The following is a 22,882-nucleotide window of genomic DNA, read 5'->3' on the forward strand; positions in this document are numbered from 1 at the left end:
GCATCAGGTGTCTCTCTCTCTCTCTCATGGCCAGCCCTTTCTTTCAGAAGGTCCCTCGCTCTCTCGCCGACAGTTAGGAAAGCATGAATAATGTCTGCGAGCCGAGGGACGGATGGGCCAAGCTGCGCAGTCGAGTCTCTTCATCTCCCGAACCTATTTAAATGTGTCTCTCTCAGTCTCCCATGGGAGAACGGGGATGAAATGACTGTGTGTCAATGGGACGGAGGGGGAAAGAAAAGTGAGAGCATGAGACTGTGGTGCATATTTAAAAAAAAAAAAAAAAAAAAAAAGCCTCCAAGGAGTGATGTGAGCTGGCTTAAAGCAGCTGGAGGTGACCTCGCTGCAGGCAAAAATATCAGGGTGGGGTGGGTGGAGGTGGGTTGCTAAAGGGAAGCTAAAGGCTAATATAGACTTGACAGGAATCCCCCCCCCAAAAAAAACATCCACAGACATTACAGATCTGAAGGACTCCTCGGTGTGAGGCAGCAGAGTAAGACAGATGTGGTCAGTGCACAGACTTATTAGTGCACAGACTGTAACAACGCAGAGGCACTGGCAGGTTTTATTGAACAGACATGCTAATAATGTGTCTCATCGTTCCTTGTAGGATCTATACCGCCCGGCGGTAAATCAATGTCTGGTTTACAGTCTTATTGCAGACTCTTTATCTTGTCAGAAACTGCTGCACTGTCACTTCTGGACTGCAGCTCTTGCCTCCAACACACTACAGTTAATTTATCAGGTTTGTATAGTGTTGCTTTCTTTATTTTATACTGTGTGGCTCATGTGATTGCTACAGTGTGATTTGTTTGATTACTTATTTATTGCATGACCGATCAATAATACTGTTTTTTTCCACAAGGAGCCACTACACGATTTCGACCGGATTCAGCCAATTTCTGAAGTTAGCTGTAGCATTATCCTTTGCTTTACAGGACAGTTTAAAGAGGCTATTTGTAAGTTTTCTTGCCAAGAGCTGGTGGTGCTGATTATTGCTTGTCAAGAGCTTCAGCCAACGTTGCATTTACAAGACGAGAAGGTAGAATACGTCCTGTGAGCTGGAGACGGCTCTTGGTGAGTAATGTAATGAAGTTTGATGCTGAACATGCAATGATGCTTTCTAAACTGGTAAGTAAACAGCTTTTAAAGCTAACGTTAGCTATGTAGCGATAGCAAAAATTTACAAAAAGCCTTTTTAAAGGACTAGTTGAACATTTTGGTGAATAGACTTATGGGCTTTTTTTTCTTATGTCTGTGTGTTCTGTGTTGAGCTGGAGGCGATTAGCTTAGCCTAGCATAAAGACTAGAGCTGTGATAGGATTGTCAGTCACTAACCCACTTTATCGTGTTTGCTACATTGGAAACTTATTAGAGGATAAATGCAAACAGCAGCTGATACATTTTGGACACTACTTGGATGCTAAATTACTACATCGTTATGCACCAAATATTCATAATTATTTTCTCCGTAGCGTTAGCAAATGCCAGAGCATCTGCATCACATACAGCATACGTTAAAATACATGTTATCTTACAAGACATGCAATTTTTATGACCTTTCACAGCCCAGACGCCAGAGGAGAATCACGCTCACCAGCCCCTCAAATCAGATGCTAATGTTAGCACCTAACCTGTTAGCGAGATGACTTCTTCTTCTGCAGCACTTTCACCAGACAGGCCACAATGCACAATGGTCTGGCTCGATCGCTGTAGTGTACAGCTTCTGTACACTACATTCTGGTGTGCTTTGCGACAATGTCTTAGTGAACTATATAATTTACAGTTGAAAATTCAAACAGCACTTCAAAATAGCCACAGAGCTAATTAACATGTTGTATCTTGCTTGTTAAATCTGTACACAAATAAAAATGTAAAAATGACAGATTGTGGTTTGGCATGGAGTTATGTGCCGTTTCCAGTCTTTATCCAAAACGATCCAAAAAAATAAAAAGATGTGCTCTCTGTTTCCAGGACGACCAGGTAACACATTATGCCCCTTGAATACGGGCAGCAGCATTTTTTTGTCAGTCTTTTTGTCATTCATTGTCCACCATTTGTAGCACAGATTAGCCGTGAAAAATCCATCTTGGCCCAACCCTAATCCACTCAGAAACACACATACTGAGATGGACACAAATGCAACCACTCCCTTTCATACACACACACACACACAAACACACACACACACTCATCCATGTAGAATAAGAAGACAAGACTATTTGATCCTTGCCAAGAGACAGGCAGAGAGGGACGGACCAACCACCGCGGCTCTCAGAAAGGCTTTAATCGCTTCGTATTGATTGTTCCCTTTTTTTTTTTTGGTGAATCAGCAACAACTAGTGTGGGCTGAGGAGTTTGCTTAATATTCCCGTCTCTCTGTGAGCAGGTCAGCCAATTTCACCCTCCCCAGTGTCTTCGCTCCAAAATATCCCATTTAGATCTCATTTATATTCATACCACTGGCAGTATAGGGGGTGTAGAAATATTAACTTTGCCCAATGTGAAATATGAAATCTTACTAAAATCTCTCTCTACAAAATCTTACGGTATCCAGGGGGGTTGCACCTATAAAATTTTTGCAGGTTGCACAACAGCAATCCATAACCACTTTGTGATTCATCACAGATTCATAACCAAAAATCTGATGTTTACTTTTGGCTCAGCGAGTGCCTACAGGGCTGCTGGGTCTACAATATTCCTCTTTGTGACTTTGATTGGCTTTTGATGAAGAACCCAGAGGAAGCTGAAAACAAGGCTGCTCTTCATGCAAGAAAAATAAAACCTGACTAAAGGTGACAGCACTGATTTCTTGCACAGATCAGAGGAATCACCTCATCTTTGGGACAAAAGAGGTGCCATTGAACATCACAGGGAGACAATTCATGACAAATGAGCACGCCTGTAAAACAAATAACACATCCCTGGTGTTGCTCGGTGTAAAACTGTCTACATATACAGTGCACTGTAAAAAACTAAGTTCACTATGTAGAGCTCAGAAGACAACACATGCTTACTGGCAGCTTAAGTGTCAACGTCAGTGACAAAAAAAAAATCAGCTAAAAAGGATTTGAAGTAAACAGATGAGTCTCACACTGGTGTTGTCGTTTTTCATTAAAATTTACAGGTAAAACAGCCTCATTAATTGTCGGATCAATCTCTCCCGCACCACATCTGCACAGGTAGACAGAATATTAGTTGTTTGTTAAGACAGAGTTTAGCTGTGTTTGATGTACAAGTATCACAAATCCTTTTAAGCAAGAGTGAGAAATCTAATCCTTCTTCATTTAGCACATCAAGAACACCACAGTCATTTGTTTAAAGTTATCGTAAGTGAAATGTGTTGAGCCATCTGGAGAGATGTTCATCTAATAAAATATTAGACTTGTTTATTATCACAGGACTTGCCTCACGCTGTAACAATCAATCAATGAACTGATTTGTCAAACAATGAAAAAAAATAACAAACTCTGTTTGTGTCATGATTGATTTATAGTCATTATTAAATAAAAATACTTAAGAGGACTAGGAATAGGACTGCAGCTAACAATAATGCACCAAACATTTCAGTGTCAGTCAGTCCGCCACTTTGATTCAGACTGAAATATGTCGACAACTATTAGATGGATTGACATGGAATGATATTTATGCTACTGTCGAGATCACTTGCTAGTGCTAATGAGAAAATGCTAGCATACTAACACACTGAACTAAGATAGTTAACATGGTAAACATTGTGCCAGCTAAACATCAATATTATTGTGAGCATGTTAATAATGAAACGGCGGTGCCTAAGATCAGCCTCACAGAACCAAATATATCATGTATTTCATTGACAGAATTGTTACTATTTCAGTCGACTGACAGAAAAGACAAGGTGTTTGGATTTTTGTGTTTTTCCTGTTTCATATTTTTTTATAAACTTATAAGCTTTTTTATAAAGCTCCTGTAGGTTTAGGTTTCTGCCTGCTGACCACAATAAATAAGCAATCCAAAGGCGACACTTTAGGTTATGGTAAATTCTAATAGCTATTTGACCTAATTCAATTTCCTTTAGGAAAAGATGAATACTTAAGGGGGATCGTGTCATCGTGTGGCGTAGTGGTCTAAGCAGGCGCCCCATGTGTAGAGGCTACAGCCCAGTTCGAGTCCCGCATCGGACGGCCCTTTACTGCATGTCATTCCCCCTCTCTCTGCCTCCCCATTTCCTGTCTCTCTCTACTGTGTGCTATCAAATAAAGGCATAAAAGCCCAAAAAAAGATGAATACTTAATTAATAATAATTAAAAAAAAAAAAGATATATCAACTGTCAGTGAAAATAATTGTTAGCAAAGATTTAAATCCAGCTGGAAGTGGCTTTAAATTTAAATCCTATATTCTGAGGAAAAGCTGTTCTTACAATAACACACGATTAATAATAATCAAGGTCTTAGAAAGCATAAAAGATTACATGCTTGTATATGACATATTGTCAAAGGTCCATTCAGATATATCATATCTGCTGTAATATAAACATTATATATATATATATATATATATATGATATACATAAAAGCTGTACAAGCTTTTTGAAAAGGACCAAAAGCAGTAACAAAGCAACTGCTTACTTTACTCCCACACAACAACTAATATAAACATGAGCAGACACACAAGGGACACAGACATAAGGGAGGATTATTGTCCTTCATTCCTCTGCATGATTTACTCTGTATCTCTGTGCATGTGAAAAATGAAGAACCTCGAACCCTTGAATTAGCTTCTTTGTGGGAGAGAGATCAACAGAAACACACACTAGAGATACATACACACCATCTTCCATTCATCTGTAATTAATTATAATGAAAAGGTAAGGGGCTCCTCTCTATGCCGAGTTTGTTTATGCTCCTGACACCATTCATTTATAGACCTTAGATAATGGCGAAGGTCATGAAGATCTTTTTCACCCTTTAAAAAGACTAAAGAAGCAGTTCACTGTTAACAAAGACCTGGATTCACTGATTCCATGATACATTTAGTTAATGCCACAGAGGCACACAAATACACACAAGCACTTGCATAGTCTGATATCCATGCTGAGACACGCACACCACACACACACACACACACAAACACACTCACACGCACACGCACAGGAAAAGTTTGCAGCCTTTCCATTTCTCAGTCTTTGAAATACTTCCACTTGCCACAACAGATGGCTGATGTTGACAAGGAGAGGAAGACTGTTATATGTATGTGTGAGTGATCTTGTGTGTGCGTGTGTGTGCCTTATCATTACCTGTCCCCAGAGGTGAGCCTGGCAGTCAGACAGTGTAACAGAGGCAACGACAACAGGTTCCCTCCACCAAACCTCTGTCAAGCATGACTGGACAGCATGTGGTAAGTGGTGCTAGGGCCCCAGGGATGCACTCATATACAACCACACACACACAAACACAAACATAAAAAGCAGCAATCCTCCAGTGTGTGTGTTTGTGTGTGTGTGTGTGTGTGTGTGTGTGTGTACTGTACGTGTATCACACTTTCTGTGTTGCACTTGCTGGTGCAACTTAACACTCTCAATGGGACCCTGACAAGAAGACAGATGAGTCTGACTGCACTGAGAATCATTACCACACTCCCACGCAAACAGTGTGTGTCTGACTCCACACAACTTCTCAGGGATTGCCCCGTCCCATCTTTCAAACCCCCCCCAACAGACTGGTGACCAGTCCAGGCTCATCATCGCTCACATCAGTCATCCCATTACTTGGGCACGCGCCATTGACTTGATGGTGTCATAACATGCTGCTTTTTATCCCTGAGCTGTGCTGGAAGGCATGTGTGCTGTGGTTTTCATGAATTGTTTCTTTGTTGTACAGGTTTGCAAAAGTGATCTGATCTCTGGGTGCGATATGGCCGACCTCAACCTTCACATTCAGCTGACACCAGCTGACGGTGTGTAAATGACTTTATCCTAAATATTCGCTCTGACTTGGAGCTTCCAGCTACACAGCATGCAGTTCACAACACAGCGATTCAACCACCGCATGAGCAGCGTTTGTAGCATGTTCAAGAGGATGAGAGATCATTATACAAGACATGCTGTCATCTACAGTGTTCCTGTTTCGCTGCAAGTTGAGGTTTGTGAATGAAGAGACACAAAGACATGAAATGTTAAGATTCTTATGAAATAATACTTTGAATTTGAAATTATATACACATAAATCTTATTTAAATGGCAAAGATAGTTGTCTGCATATCTGCAAAATCCTGTTACAGGTCCTGTTACACAGCTCCGTTATTAAATTCAGATATAAATTTAAGCTTTATTAGTCACATTACGACCAAATCCTCAGGCAAACACTTGCCCTGGAACTGGTTCTGTTGAAATAAAGCCCGTCTGAATCTTTAAGGGAGCTCTGACTTCACTGTGCAGCAGTTTTTGCAGAAATATTTTTTTCACAAAACTTAAACAAAGGGATTGTGGTTGCTCATTTAAGGCACCTACTGTACAAGGTAACTGTAGCTGGGTTTCCATTGCAGTGTTGCACAAAATAAAAGCTTTATTTATTTATTTATTTATTTTTTAGAAAAGCTGGGTTTTCTCCTACTATTACTCGCTTTTAAGTTTGCAATCTCAAATTGTGCATTTAAGCTGGTTAATGGAAAAGCATGATGTACTGGGCTATGGCCAGAGAAATGTGTCATAAATTAAGTAGAAGACCCACAAAATAAAGGGAATAAGGGTCAGGAAACAATCTATCAGCATCACGTCAAACTCATCAACTGCTTACACATGCACCAAAGTAACGTTTCCTATTGATATAATCAAAAGAGTTGTGTGGCCTCACAGCACGACACCGCTCCTACAATGATCTGAACATGGATATGACGCTGTTTCGCTTTAGTATAAAAGGGTGAAAATGCATTCATATAATTGTAAGCTTAGTATGTCGATTAGAAAATTATTTTGGGGGTTAGTGTGACTTTATAGTAGATTGATGCAGATGTGCAGCCCTCTGATTCATATATTCCATGATTCCAGGTCTCTGATATAACTGAAAATGGTTGCAGAGCTTATATTAACTTTCTATACGTTCCAAGTAAAGAATGAACTGAACTTCAACGTTTGATCCAACAGAGAAAAGTAAATTTGAATATTCCCATGACAACAGGCGATCATGTGATATTACTGAGCTTCAGAACAGCTACTAAAAAGACCTTAAGGCGATACTCCTCCTCTGGGAAAGATGAATGTGCCGTTAACCAATTCCATGGCAATTCATCCAGACCTCGTTGATATTTCACTCTGGACTGAAGTGTTGGGCCGACAGAGCATCTCTGGAGCCACGCCGGAAGCCACAAACAACCTTTTAAAACTCGAGAAGTGGTGGCACGCTCGCTGCCATTTCTGCCTTGCTAAAGCTTCCTGTCTGTGCCCAGGCTGCGGTAATGACTTTCCCCAACACCGACGAACAGTGAGTGGGCGCCCGGCGAGCACACTGATTGCCTTCGGCTGACCTGGAAATGTCTGCTCTTACCTGCGCCCAACACCACTCAGCGAGGCGCAATCAGCACACGCTCCTCAGCCGCACTACAGCACATCTACAGTAAGAGCTTCTCACTCCACAGTGGCAGTGAAAGATGCAGTGACAGCCTCTATAGCCGGCTGCATTAATCCTTCACCGGACCTGAAATAGGAAACTGAACTGGGGCATTACAGCAGTGTGCATGTGTGGGAGAGAGAGGTAGAGAGAGAGAGAGAGAGAGAGAGAGAGAGAGAGAGAGAGAGAGAGAGAGAGAGAGATGGAGGGAATGTGATGTGTAAAGCTAATTTATCTTGATGATTTGGCAGCAATATTTATGAATTAAAGAAACAGAGACTGTTTGAATTCTTACTCTTCATGCAGATTATCCAAGGTAAGGCTGAGTGAAAAGAGAATGGATGTGTAACACTTGTGATGTACTTGCTTTTTTACCATTTTGCAGGCGGCTGCGATGCGAGCGGCATTGTTCACATTCTATCTTGCGAGCTTTGTGTCTTCCTGGAGGATTAAATAATATCCACTAAGCAGCAGATAACTGTTGAATCATCCCCGGCTGCCTTTTCATTCCTTTTGTTTAGTGTAAACACAACGGCGATACCTCCAGCACACAGTGGACATGTCACAGCGTCGGACCGCTGCCGCTCATGGCCTCGCTCGTGTCCTAATCCTGTTATATTGACCTGTTCCCTGAGATCGGCCTCATGTTTTAAATGAGAGGCAGAGGGTGTCTCATTTCATGCCGTGCCTTAGGCCGCATTCAGACCGATCGTAGCTCTGTGTGAAAACAAAAACACGCTGCCCTCTCAGCCATTTGAATGGAGCCAGTTGTTTGATACAGTGTGGGTGCAAGAGCTCCAGGAAAACATCGTCTGATAAAAACGTTGATTCTCAACGCTCGCTGCAACCCAACATGTCCTTGAGCGAATGCACTCGCCAATCAAATACATGCAAGCACTATTTTCTGATTCACGATCACCACGTCAAAAAAGGAAACGGTTGTTGTGATAACTTCCTGTCACAAACTACTGGGCAGTGTTTTGGCATCTGATACGTCTTCACTCCAACTGGATGTATAAGAGACAGTTGAGAAAAGAGAGGGCACACTTCCAATCATTTCCTGTATCTGTGTCATGTCGGTTTCTCCACCTCCCCGCCCCCTTTAGGAGACAGCGGCTGGTCTGAGTCTATTCACTCCAATGGGAGAAATTATTTATCCTTTTGCCCATAGTCACCGAAATAAACACTGGACCCATTTTTCACAAGCCACATATCTTCTGAACGCTCTGACACTGAAATGGCATTTTTCAGACGGATAAATCAGGAGAAAACTAGACCTGCCTCTGTCTTAGCAACAAACTTCATTGTGGTGTGGTTTCACTGCTGCAGTGCTGCCGACGTCGCTTCACACCCAGATAAGCAGACGTTTAGAAAGACTTATACTTGAATTAAAAGTAAAAACTTAAATAAATCTTGTGTTTCTTTGTTAAATAATACCATTATTGTTATTATTACTTAACTAGTTTTGGAATGGAAGACGAGAGTGATACGATCTTGTACTGGGTTGATCAGATAAAAGCAAGCGGCAAAATCAGGCGCAATTGTGTACTGAATGCAGTATTGTATTTGAAGATTTGCCGTTATGTTTTGAGATGGACAAGCAATCACAACCACGTCCACTCAGGGGACGGGAAGTGTATACCATTTCATACCACTGGCGCTGCTTGTGATGCGTCATCTTTGACTATATGTCATTATCTCACCAGTCTCTCTGCGCTGCTGTAGGTTCTGAACTCATGCTTAGTTTCCCCTTGCTTTGACAAATACAAGCCCGAGGTTGGTGACCACTGCTGAGGCGTTTATGTTGCAGTCGCAGAAGAAAAAGCATTCATGGCAACAAGGTTTCTCTTAATGCTTTCCCTTATTATTATCTGTTCAGAATTTGCTGCCGACCTTACTTCACATCTTGAAATACTGTTGCAATCTTGTGGACACACACAAGCATAGCTCTGATATGCCATCATGCAAAAGTGTATTTAAAAGAAGTTACGTCAGCACTGTGAGACGGTTACAAAAATTGCAAAATAGACCTTTACTGGGATCAAATCTGCAGGGGCGGCAGTAACCACAGGAGGCAGTCTCAGCTCGATCCTTACATTATCCATAATGTCTTGCCCTAATGAGATTTCACTGCGTCTCTGGGAGAGTAATTGTGCCCTATGTTCTCTTATACACCAATCAGTGTTTTGTGGAGATCCTCATTATGTCCTACAGGGCAGGCCTGATTGCTGGTGGCAATTGAATCTAATCCCCACCTCAGAGACTAATAAAAATCCTAATATTGTGTATGTGCATGTGTGTGAGCATAAAATGGGACAGTGCCCTAGGATTCCAGATGACATAAAAAATTAAAGTCATATTACAGTACATAGGTGATTAAGTGCATGAATGCATGAATGCATGAACATGATTCATGATCACTATAACAGAGAAGGGTGTAAATCACGATCAGGATGTTTAATTACAGAGGAGAGCGTAATGAAAGTTGGCAAACCAGACAAGATATCCCAAGAGAAAGTGAGAGCTCTTTCAGACTTGTGACATTACTGAAGCAGCAGACCACTGCATAAGAGAACTTTGATGTATTATTCAAAGAGGCCATGAACAACCTTTGGAGATCGACCATAAACTGGTGAGGGACCCTGTTCCTCAACGACAGGCTAAAGGAAGAAAAACGTAGCACAATTTATGGTGATTTTATTGGAATGCAGCCGATGCAGTGTGACCCAGTGTCGGACAAGTCAGATAACAAACAATTAAAATTTAATTGCATACTGTTCGTCTGTTTCAGGTTGCTCCTGTCTCGGTCTAAAATAGTGGTTATGCAAAAGGAGAGCTCAGATTCTTGACATGTTTTTGAAGAGCATGACATCCTCAAACGGAAACACCACGGTGCAGAGGTGAACGGATTTTTCCTGCAAGTAACATCAGATTGATTCAAAGTTCATGCCAAGCCGCTGCTCGCTGTGAACAAAGGTTTTGTTTACGGCTGAAGGTTTTGACCAAATATCAAGTATGCCGCCGCTGTAGACAGACAGGACTGCAACCCCATCATTACCGCTGGATGTTATTCAGTCTTCATTTATATTTCTGCCTTTAAATGCAGTAATTTTTCATTACTAATTACATTTTTCTTCTTACAGTCGTAGACTCCAGCAGCTCTAACAATAACTGGTATTTATCTAAACATAAGAACACCTGCCTGAGTCAGTGGGAAAACAACATTAAGCACGAGCACGCTGGAGAAAAAGCTCTGCAGATTAAAATTAGTCAAAATAGACAGAAAAAGTTCAACCAAACTTTCTGACAGTAAATACCGTGTGTAGCTTTTATTACAGGTTTCACAGGAAGTCGTGAGTAATAGCCTCTACATGACAGCACGCAGCTATGATACAGTCTTCCAACGAGTGATTTAGTTTTTTGTCGTGTGGTCGATTACAGATCTTTTTCAGAAGTTGTTTTCAGAGGCCCTCTGAGGCTCCACTGCATGCAGGAAAACGGAATCAGATATAAATAATAACAAATGACTAACTATAAAAAAAATCTTTTAGCAAGCTGATCATTTCTTTTTATTATGAGGCTGCAGTAAATCACAGCAGAGCGAGTAGGATGTGCATCATCTTGAAGGCTTACTATGACAACATGTGCTGTACTCTGACTCTGTCTCCAACCTCAACAATCACACAGGGTGTTTGTCCCTAGAGTCTGATACGACCCATAGGAGCATCTGCTGAAACAGTGTCCCCACAACGGCAGGCATCCAAGACTTTCGTCATCATGGTTACAATAATAAGCATGTGGTTAAGCTCATGGAAAGATCACAATTTGGTTAGGTTAAGGAAACAATCATGAGCTGTGTCCCGGTTCAGGAGCCGCATCCTTCGGCGGCTGCATTTGAAGCCTGGTTGCGTCACAGTTCTAGGGCTCCTTCGGTTGCGGCCGAGAAACGCGTCCCCCTTTTCCTGGGCAACGAAGGCACAGCTGGTGACGCAAAGTGATAATCCTCTGTAGGCCAGACCGTCTCGTTCGGCCTTCACTGACAATCATCGTCATGGTTACCATGGTAAACACAGGGTTACACATAGGGAAACAATATTATCTATTGATTTTAAATGGGAAAGAACGACACAGCTGTCCACATCTGTCCAGCTCGACCTCCTCCTAACACGGACTTCATCGGTCTTTATACAACGTGACTTCACCTGACTTCCTCTTTGCTCCCGTCATAATTACTACAGCTGCTTGAGGTGACCCAATAATAAAACGTAACTATGGGTTGTAATAAGCTGCTGGCACAGACGACCTATAAGCTTTTTTTGGGGTTTTTTCCAGAGGACAGCCTCTTCAATAAGGAATCTACTGAAACAGATTACAGGATTTTAATGTGCCTGGTGAGAAGTGAAAAATTTGTTTGTGAACTCACTGCTCTGAGGACACTGCAAAAGAGCGTTTTTTCCTCCATAATATTTACTTAATATACATATCAATCATGTCAAAAACAGCTTTATACTACAAACAGTCAATCGAGCAAACACGAGCGAAGCAGCGGGAGAATATCAATCACTTCGGCGATCACTGGAGGATATAAATATTTCATGAAAAAAAGTAAGACATTAATTTGATATAGGCTTGGCTGCCTTTTGAATAAATCCCTGGTGTGACACTGAATCGCACACCCACACCGTCACACACATACAAACACACAGGCTAAGACTTTGATCCAAAGCCTCTTATAGGGTTTTGCTGATTTTCCCCCCCAAAATGAGAGACCACAGATCCTCCTCTCGGCTCTCAGCGCGAGACACCCAGTATGATTAGCCGCGAGGATCAAAGACCCAGGCGGCCGGAGGAGTGTGTCCCTGACACAAGAGCGGCTTCACGTCCAGTGGACAAAGATGACAGGCATTAGATGGAGTTTGGAGTTGGTGCAAATTTACATGACTTGAGCTCTTCTACATGGGTGTTCTGGACGCTGCATGGGTTCAATTCAAGTGTCCCCCCCCCCCCCCCCCATAATATAGTACCTGAAGGGACTACTGTGTCTATGGCATTCAACTGTGAGTTAACAGTGACCTTATCACACTCTATGGTATTTTTCATTTCCCATGACACCACTATAATGTTGAAATAGGGAGTCTGGGATTTGCTCTCATATTTATGCAATAGCCTTTCCAAATCCAATTTAGTCCACTCAATGTAGCACAAATTGGATAATAAATACTGCATACTTAAATGTCTGCTTTACAAAAAAAAAAAGGATATATATGTGTGATTCAAAGGTTAAACTGAAAATGTAGAGCAATTTTCTTTGTTCTCAAGAAAGAAAACAAACTTGAAACCTCAAGAACCTCAGAGGTGCCAAAACAATATACATCATAATATCAAATTATACATCTAAGGCTGCAACAAACAATTGTTTTATTTGATGATTATTTTCTCAATCAACCCCTGGGTCTGTAAATGGTTAGAGTGAACTCAAGTTGCCATGTTCAAACTTCTTGTTTTGGCTGACCAATAGTCCCTCACCCCTAGATATACAGTTTACTATCATACACATACAAGACAATCTGAAAAAGTTCAAAATTAAGAAACTGAAACCAGAGAACTACTTAAAAATGATATTAATGATTAATAAACTACCAAATTTTGCAGATGATTTATCAATTTATGGCTTCAGCTCTATAAGTATAGGTTAAATTCATAATATATGAATACAAAACATGTATCAGTGATATTAATTTTGATTACCAATGGCCATACAGTGCATGTTTGCTTGTAATACTGCATAGCTTGAAAGTAAATCTCAATGTAATCAATGTAATCAATCTAACCGCCTGTTTATGGTGGTGGTATTATAGGCAATTGGATTTTCTGTAATCTTGACCAATGGTGGCTGCATGACATTTAAAAAATATTAAAGTGACTACAGCTTCCCTGTTGTGTTGAAAGGCTGAAAGGATCCAAGCAATATCTTAAATGAGTGTGCACTTGAATGAACAGTGGAATGTGTATTTTTTCTGACTCCCTCAAATGTAACACACCCCCTTAAAAAGCCAAACTACACCACATAGCAACAGGACCCCACCACACCACACAACACAACCGAAGCATGTCTGAAACACCTTCGTCCAACAACGACTGTGGGAGGAATATTAATATCCGAGTGCAGGAGACTTGTAACAACAATAAACACCCAGAAAAAGTTAAATTTCTTAACGTGGCTTGTTCACAGCATCGAGCATGAGGGAGACTTATCAGTTTTTGGAGACAATAGCAACTGCTGTCAAAACACAGAGCGCGTTTATAAAGCTAACGGTTTTCAAAAAATGTCCGAGAAGGAAAAAAAAAAAAAAAAGAGCCAACTACGACATGCGGGAAAGTTGGTGTGAAAGCTCAGGGACCTCACCTTGTTTAACACACTTGAGTCGGACGGGGTCTTTGCTGTGTTTGACCACAGCATGGACGTCCCTGGTGGTGAGTCCAGCCACCGGGGTATCGTTGACTTCCAGCAGGAGTTCATCCTGGAAGAGTTTACCGCTGTGGCACACCGCTCTGCCCGGGAGAAGCTCGCCGATAACCGGGAACTGTCCATTCTCAGCGCCGCCCTGCAACTCCAGCCCCAGCTCCCCCTCCTCATTCCTGCAAAGGACACTCTCATGGACTTTGTTAGTCCAGTGGTTCTTCCTCTTCTTCAGGCTCTTGGACATGGCTCAAACAAGGGGAAATCACATGAGTGCGGCCGTGGAAGAAGTTTTATCGCTCTCTGAAGCCCCCCAGTGTCACCGTAACACTGTAATGTGTCCAGTTTCAACAGTAAACGCCAGTTGTATCCATGTCAGCGCACACACACACGCACAGCAGCTGGATCATCAGTCTGCTATAACTGAGAGCTGCTCAACTTGTGATGCCTTCAAGTTCTGCCCCTAACATCGGAATTGACAGGTTCAGCGAGAAAAAAAAAAAAAAAAAAAGTAAAACCGAATTTAGGAGTATGGAGTCCATTCACCAGCTAAGATTCATTACAATTTGAATATTCATTAAAAAAGAATAAAAAATATGTTCAAATACAATGGACCTGCTGCTGGATGTACATACAGACTCTTACTTGTATTTGTATGTCCATGCTAGACCAACAAATTAATAGTGTCATGAAAACAACTAATGAACTAACTAACTGTAGGACCATTCATCCATAAAATGTATAGAACAAGCCTTTCTAATTAACTCCCTTCACCTGCAGAGATTAAATCACATTTGAAAAACTACTTTTTATGCAGTTCTACCACTTTAGCAATACAAAATTACCTTATAAATCCCCGAATTTGTTCTTTGCAAACTATTTTTTAAAATAACACTGCAAAAACTATTATCATTTTAAATGCATCAAGGGAATGGTGTTTGCAACTCTCAAACTTACAAGTGTACAGCGTTACGAGGGGCGCCTGAAGGCAGCATCCAGCTCCAACCAACCTAACTGACCCGGATGTGAAGGCTGGAGGAGGAGGAGGAGGAGGAGGAGGAGAGAGAGGCAAGGCTTTTCCCAAATCCAGCTTTCCATGGAAAAAAAAGAAAAGAGAGAGAGGCAGAGTAACGGTATTTCCACTGGCATGGCAGCAGAGCAGCAGCAATAATAAGAGTTTTTCATACCACAAATATGCCTTTACTTTTTGACGTTTGATACAGATACTGCAGACGACACAGTTTGTAAAAGTAGAGAGAACTACATGCCAGTAACTTATAGTATAACTTTATATTGCCTGTATGAGCTGTAGGCCTCAGGAGGGGAGGTCGACCGATTCACTCAAATGCATTGTCATTCCTCTCCCCTTGAAAGTGGGACCACATCAATTACACTCCATTCCTGCTCAGACAGGAGCCTACAAAGGTCGCTTAGTTCAAAGAAACCTTTGAAACATATTGTCATTATTTATTTATTTTTTGTCCTTAGGTGAACTTGATGGCCAAAAAGCTTATATTTCCTTGAACACCCTCAAGGTCTTTGGTGAATGAAGCGTTTGTATTTTATGGAACACTTTCAAGGGCGGCAAGCATTTCTCATCTGAGCATTTCCTCCTTATTAATGATATTGATATTTCAAGGCATATTTTCTTCCCTCTCACAGCATTTTGTGATATACAGACCCAGTCAGTTAGCTGCAATAGTTTTGTCATGCGCCAGAAGAAATGGCTCTAAAAAGGAAAATCCCCTTGTGTTTATCTCACACCAGAGGAGAGGGACATAAAGCAAATGGAGAATTGAGTGAGTATAATCCATCTTCAAACAAATGTGTGTTGTGGGTTTCTTTTCCTTCAAGGGGTTGACATCTTTAAAACTTACAATCCGCTTTATGGCGAAGCCTGTCCTCGACACCTCTTCTCACTCAGTCCCAGAGCTCATGCTCAGTAATGATAGTTTCCTGCCTTACTGCCATAATTGTATAGATATACAATGATAATAGCTATTCTACATCGCCGAGTTATCTGTCATAGCAAGTTAATCCTTTTTTCAGCCTTAAAATCGTGTTTTTCTCATAACAAATGAGAAGTCCCAGTAATGACTTGAGATAAGTGCACTTGTTTCCCACGCAGAGAGACTCTCTCTCTCTCTCGTTATGATTGGGGGTGTAATTCATTCTGCCTTGTTCAAAGACGTTTCCACTACTGAGGTCACGAGTCAATGTCCCTCAAACGCATCTCCACTCCCAGTGCTCATCTGACTGTTCAGAGATGTTTTCTGTTACTTCTATTTCTGTACTGATACTGAACCTCAGTCGCTCTGAGCTCTGACTGAAATTAGTGAAAGTCGTAGTCAGCATTTTTTTTTTTTTTTTTTTATTGACTAGATATTGCAGTAACATCCTTATCGTGATAATTGCGTAGTGTAAATCTGATATCATAACAGCCCTAGTTTAGAGTATATCTTATTTAGACAGATGTACAGTTTGATGTATTTTGTTACAGTCAAAACTGCTTCGTATTCTGCAAAGTAAAGCATCATATCGGCATCAATATCCCATGTCTTTTTAGTTTAGTGTTTGTTGACAACACAAATGATATCAAACTTAAAGAAACAGTTTGATATTTTGAGTATTAATTTGCTTCATGCTGAGAGTTTGATGAGAAGATTGATACCTCACTAATGCCTGTACCATAAATATGAAGAGCCAAACTGTTTCCCTCAGTATCTAGTGTTTATTCTAAACACAGCTGGATGTAACTTTAAGTGTTTTCCACGAACTATACAACTTAAAGTGAATGAGCATATTTCACAAAATGTCAGGAATCAGGAAGGCAATGATAAATATGAAGTAAAATAGAATTTACTGTGTAGATTTATAGATTCGTATAGATTTTGGCGCTTAGACCCGGGCAGGAAGTTGATCACCATGGGAGGTGCTTCCAATAACAGGAGCCTGGACACTGGTGGGGATGAGGAATGGAGCTCGAACGTCTTCATGAGAGGGAAACTCCTGATCGGAGGGTTAGATTGGAGGTGGCCAGGCCTCGACAAGTGAGGTGGTGAAGGGGGTGGAGGTGGGTCGCCAAATGTTCAGAGAGAGAGAGAGAAGACTTTGACAGCTGACATGTGATTGGCTAAAGGCCAGCGTGTCAAGGTCGTGATTGGATGAAAACGAGAATGAACTGGTGGAGTTCAGAGATGGCGGGAAAGAGCATGTGACTTAGAAAGCAAGCGCACGGAACTGAACTTTAGCTAAGTTTCATTTACTGTAAAAATACAAATACAAATAAATTGTAGATCGTCACCCAGATTTTCCAAAATCCCCAGATTCCCAGAAAAGACTTCAGCGCCGTCAGTGCAGCTTCAGGCCTGTTTGTGAACAGATGCAACTGTCTCAGTCTATCAGATTCCTGTATGTGTCTTTAAACAAAGGGAGAACAATCAGATATCAAGAAGACACAGTTATGAGATGAGAAACAACTTCGACGCTGTGTTGCAATCAATTTCTCCTCAAAACAATTTCGCTGCCCTTGAGTCGTGTTGACAACAAAAAGCTACAGACAACAGACAATGCATCTTTCTCTCCTCCGCAGGATTCGGGGAAGCGCCTCTGTGCATTCCAGAGGTGGCAGCTCTGCAGAGGGAAAATTAAAAAAAAAAAAAAAAAAGGAGAAAGAAAGCGAAAGAGAAGGGGGGGGGGGTGTTTTATTAACAAGGGCAGGAATTCTGGAGGCAGTGTTTGAAGAAGGAGAGGAATGCTCTGCGCGTGGCAGAATGAGTGCCGGGGAGGAGAGGAGAACATCAACAGTTCAGGGAATGAAAGGACTGGAAAAACAGTGTGGGATTAAACTGTGTGAAATATGCTGGGTTGGCTCGGGCCTGGCACAATGAGCACATAAGCGTGGGATGATGAGAATTCATTTTACGACTGTTAGACATAATGTATATGTTACGAGAACAACATTGTCGAAATCCCCGCTCATATAACCGCCATTTTTATGGATATGTGACACACTGTGTACACACACACACACAAACAAACAAACAAACAAACAAACAAACAAACAAACAAACAAACACACACACACACACACACACACACACACACACACACACACACACACACACACACACACACACACACACACACACAGCACTAGCTCCCATTTCTTTATGTTGTTTTCATATTGCAGGAAATCACTATCGCTATCAGTCACATGTTCACGACCAGATGGGAGTTCATCGGCTCAGCCAGTGATGCTGCCCCTGGGATTGCAACACTGCTCTGCTACATGATGTAATGGTTATGACAGGCCTCATTGCAGGATAATTAAAGCTGGTCAGGAATAAAGCAAAACTGCCTGGTGATGGCTTCCACTGCCGATGAAAGAGGAAGTTATTATCCACTTTGTTTGAGCGAACGCTGCCATTCCAGCTCCAGCGGAGTCATTGTTGGCGATAAGGCTGCTTGTTTTACATTGTCACACTTGATGCAGGGCTGATTGATCGAACGGAGCTGGCTGCTCTTATTCCAAGCCGTCACCACCGCCGTGGTGTGTTTTGTCTTATTTAAGCTGATTCCATCCGAGGCATCTGACCTGTTTATTCTGCTGCCATCTGCTCGACCTTGCCGCCAAGGAAAGGTCCAGTCCGTCATTCTTGTCTCCGCTATTGCTTGACCCCCAGGGATAAAGGGGTGCCAGGAGACGTGCAGCTCAACCTGATATGCTGCCAACATCATCTCTGGCTTTCGCTGAAACTGGCAGAGAAAAGGTGAGAAGCTGGGGGGCATTGCATAATGTGAGAAATCGTGGAGGTAAAAGAGAATACCTGAAAAAGTGGCCGTCCATTCAAACTCTATCCATTCATTTATGGGTTGTTTGGGCTGGGCTGGTTTGGCCTTTTAGTTTCAATCAAGCAAAAATCTCCCTATGAAAATGCTCGCAAGACTGCCCGACATATGCCTGGGGCCTGGGCCCGAGCCTGGCCCATATACTTCCACATCTGGGCAGAATCCAGCTGTTATCTTCCAGTATTGACCGACAGCCAGAATTGGTCCAGATGTGGAAGTAGCATCAGACAATCATGCTGTATATGGGCCAGATTCGGGCCGTGGAACTGGGGGGCGTACGCTGGGCCAAAAGAAAACATGCCACAAGTATGGTCCGGATTTACTTTGCTATCTGGGTTGATAGTTTGGGAACCAACCCACGCACAAACACAGGTTTACAAAGATAATGTTTTCTGAATTGGGCGAAGAGGAACTTGACCTTAACCTAATCAAACACTGTTGGGATGAAGTGGAACACCAACCGCGAGCCGGACCTCATTACCATCAGTCTCCGACCTCGCTAATGCTCTTGTTGCTACATGGGAGCAAATCCCTGCAGCCAGGGTCCAAAATCTTGTTAGAAGAGTGGAGGGTATAGCAGCACATTAATGCCCATGGCATTGACACGTCCAACAATCACACATGGCTGTAATGTTTGAGTGTCCACATGTTTTTGACCATGTAATGCATAGATGCAGTTTTTTTTACTTGGTTTAATAAAAATACAAAGGATAGTAGTATACATGCTGTATATGGCTAATGGTAGGACCACAGTGTCTTGTTATGATGCTCTAAAAAGTATGTTTTTCACAGCCCTGCCTCGAAATAAAATGCAAATCCTCTGTGAAGTTACCATAAGAGCTGTGGCCTCCTGTTCAGCTCCTCCAGCTGCGTCCCGTCCACTGATGAATTTGACTCTGTGCGCCTAATAACACCGGCAGTAAATCACAGCACCTCAGGGTGAAATTCAGGGCGTCTCCTTCCCAATTTTGATTTGATTGCCCTCTCTCTGATTACTAAGGTGTTTTACCTTCAGTTGTGACCACTGTCATGATTGTCTCCTCTCTGTCCCACTTTCTGATTGTTAATTCCTGTCCTCTCTTGGCTGTCACACAGAATGATGGCAGGATTCCCATGCAGTCTGGCTTTCAGCAGACTGCCACTTCACAAGTCCCGGTCTCTTAACCAACATCCAACATCCCCACCTCTTCCTCCCTCCCTCACAACCCCCCTCCCCCCTCCCCTGTCCTATCAGCTCAGACAGATAAGTACCTTTTCCCACGGCAAGGGCTTTTAACTGCCTCAAAGAGTCCCAGAGCTCCCTCCTGCAAAAAAAAAAAAACGCCCTGCTTTCCTCTCACTGGGGGAAAGTAACATTCACGCTATCGCAGTCAGTCATCTGTCTTCACCAGTCCGTCTTCACAGCGTCCATCATCTATCAGAGGGGGAGCGATGACACTATTGCCACGCAATCAGCAGCCTGACAGCTTGATAGACTTGCACAAGCCGCCTCTCATATCCTGTCACAAAGCGTATCTGACAAACCAGCAGAGACAGGTCATCAAACTGGAGGATAGCAGCTTTCGGCCTGTTAGACATTATGTCTCATATTTTCAGGAATGAGATTGGTTAGATCATTATCCGCATTTTCACGTGACAAAAATGTAGTTTTTACCTGGAGGATTTCCTGGATAAAAACAGATTCATGTGTTTGCATGTGGAACTTTTGGGCTGGTGGATGAATGGGAGAGTAAACCAGATGGTAAGTTTGTGAGGTGCTTGTTGTTATGTTCTTCAAAAGCAGGATTATGCTGCATCTTTATGACTCAAGGTGTTTGGTTTTAAAGCACACACATATTCCCCTGCATATTTACAAAGAGACTGGAAAAACACCACAGCAGAGTACATTCATGTTTAGTCCCTATATTAGACGTATCTTTGATTATATCATATGAGTATAAATTGATCTATCAATCATCAAATGCCACTGACCCAAAAATCCCACAGTTTCATATCATAAAAGGATTTTTTTTTTTTCCTGCTGTCGAATCAGCACTTCTTTGAAGTACCAGCTTCAGGTTGGATTCACTGAAGCATTAGTTATTCTGCCTGCTACCTTATCCAATCCACACATACAATTATACGTAAGGTTCCTTATCGCTGTCTGACACGTGGGCCCGTTTATGCCGATGGATGTACGACTAGCATGACAAAACCACGGCACGCACAATAACATCCTCATGGCATCAATATAAGTGACAGTGTCTGCGCACTACTCTTCATACCTGCTCCATTTACATAATTCAACATGAGCTGAAATAAAATCATAATTTGATTCCTCTTTGTCATGTGTGTGGACTCTGTCCTTCATTAGGGACCTTTTTATATATTTTATCCTGTCTCGGTTTTATCTAACACACTCATTTCTCCCAGTCCATTAACTGCAGTATCATGAGTACTATACTATACCATCAAATCACATTTATTCAGCTTCATACAGCTTGGTTGCAAATCAATTTCCCTGCAAGGGACAATAAGGATACTTTGAACTTTGAACACTTCATGTGATTCAAGGTGTGTGTTATCTTATATTTTAATGGTTATGTTTGTAAGTATAGGTATATACATATCTATATACAGAATAATGCAGAATTGTGTCAAGTCAAATTTTTATTTATGTTCAGCGCCAAAGTACAACTGAAGTTATCCCAAGGCACTTTTCAAATAGAGCAGGTCCAGACCATACTCTTTATAATAATAATAATCAATTAATTGTGTATTTTGTTGCGCAACCTGAGAGAAGAACCAAGCTAAATACAAGCTCAATAAGAATAGAGATAAACGTTCCGCTCTGCGTTACATGTAAAAAATGATGATACATGGCAAAGATTAGCAGAATAATTTATATTTCTCCGCCATGTATAGCATTTGTGAAGATAAACAACTCTAAGCTGCCTGTGACTCAATCAGTCACCTTGGAAAATATACAAGCCCAGACTGTGTGGGTATTGATTTTATCGGTTTGTCTTCTCTAACAGGAACTAAACGGCTCTCTCTCCTTTCTCCTGTATCTTTTGCAGATCAATCCTGACACAATGAACAATCATCACACAGTCAAACCGACAGTATCTGTTGAGAGGTGGGAGAAACCAATGGCCCTGGGTCAGGAAGTAAAAGTCCCATTCATTTTTTGTATTGACAATGTTAAGGGAGCCGTCCCGCAGTCGGAGCACTTCTACAGCTTAAAGTTTATTTGTGCATTTGACAAAAAGTCGATGGTACAAGCCTCTGTACATAAGTTTAAATTTAAATTTAACTCCATCTCCCAGGGTGTTTCTCATTCATTCAAAAACGATGTAGACGGTCTCACCAGGAATCTACAACAACAACAAAAAGAAAACGAACTTTCCTATGATCTGTAGGAACAGTACAGTCAAAGCTGTTTTTCCTTTTTCTCTTTTACATTATGATGATGTGATTCATAGGCACGCCTCTGCTTCCACTCAAACCCTTGGACGCTCTTTATCACTCCGCCCTCAGGTTTATCACGGGTGATGCTTGCAGTATTCATCATTGCCTCCTGTGTGGAGAAGTTGGGTGGTCTCCTCTGTCTGACAGACGTGATATGCATTTGTATCTGTTTATTTACAAGGCTCTTCCAGGGAAACTCCCTTCTTATATTACCTCTATGTTGGACTGGTGTTCTGAACCAAACTCGACTGGCCCTCCCTGCAGCTCCCACACATCTGTACTGAAGTCGGAAGATCTGTTTTTAGTTTCTTTGCTCTGACTGACTGGAACTCCCTGAAATGAAATCTTTGGTCACCCGTGGACAGTTCAAATCCACGATCACAAACTGTGACTCCCTCCAGGAAATAAACAACAACACTATTTGCTGTTACCTGTGGATTTTTTTCCATCTTCTGCATTTCTAACAGCACCATCATCACCAATGCCACCACCGTCAAACTAATTAGATATATAACATTGTACAAGATAACTAACTTTCTT

The 22,882-nt window shown here is 41.8% G+C and overlaps 1 protein-coding gene across 7 annotated transcripts in view; it reads right to left on the reverse strand.

Annotated features, from left to right (window-relative positions):
• Positions 1 to 14,465, reverse strand: part of magi2a (membrane associated guanylate kinase, WW and PDZ domain containing 2a) — a 218,581-nt gene extending 204,116 nt beyond the window's left edge. For all 7 annotated transcript variants that reach the window (XM_056367116.1, XM_056367115.1, XM_056367114.1 and 4 more), the window contains exon 1: positions 13,988 to 14,465. In XM_056367116.1, the coding sequence (XP_056223091.1) occupies positions 13,988 to 14,288 (301 nt within the window). In that variant the 5' untranslated portion in view covers positions 14,289 to 14,465. The remainder of the gene's footprint in view (positions 1 to 13,987) is intronic.
• Positions 14,466 to 22,882: the final 8,417 nt, after the last annotated feature.

Source organism: Seriola aureovittata, chromosome 22 (genome assembly GCF_021018895.1).
Source record: "Seriola aureovittata isolate HTS-2021-v1 ecotype China chromosome 22, ASM2101889v1, whole genome shotgun sequence".
In the NCBI taxonomy this organism is placed as follows: Eukaryota; Metazoa; Chordata; class Actinopteri; order Carangiformes; family Carangidae; genus Seriola; species Seriola aureovittata.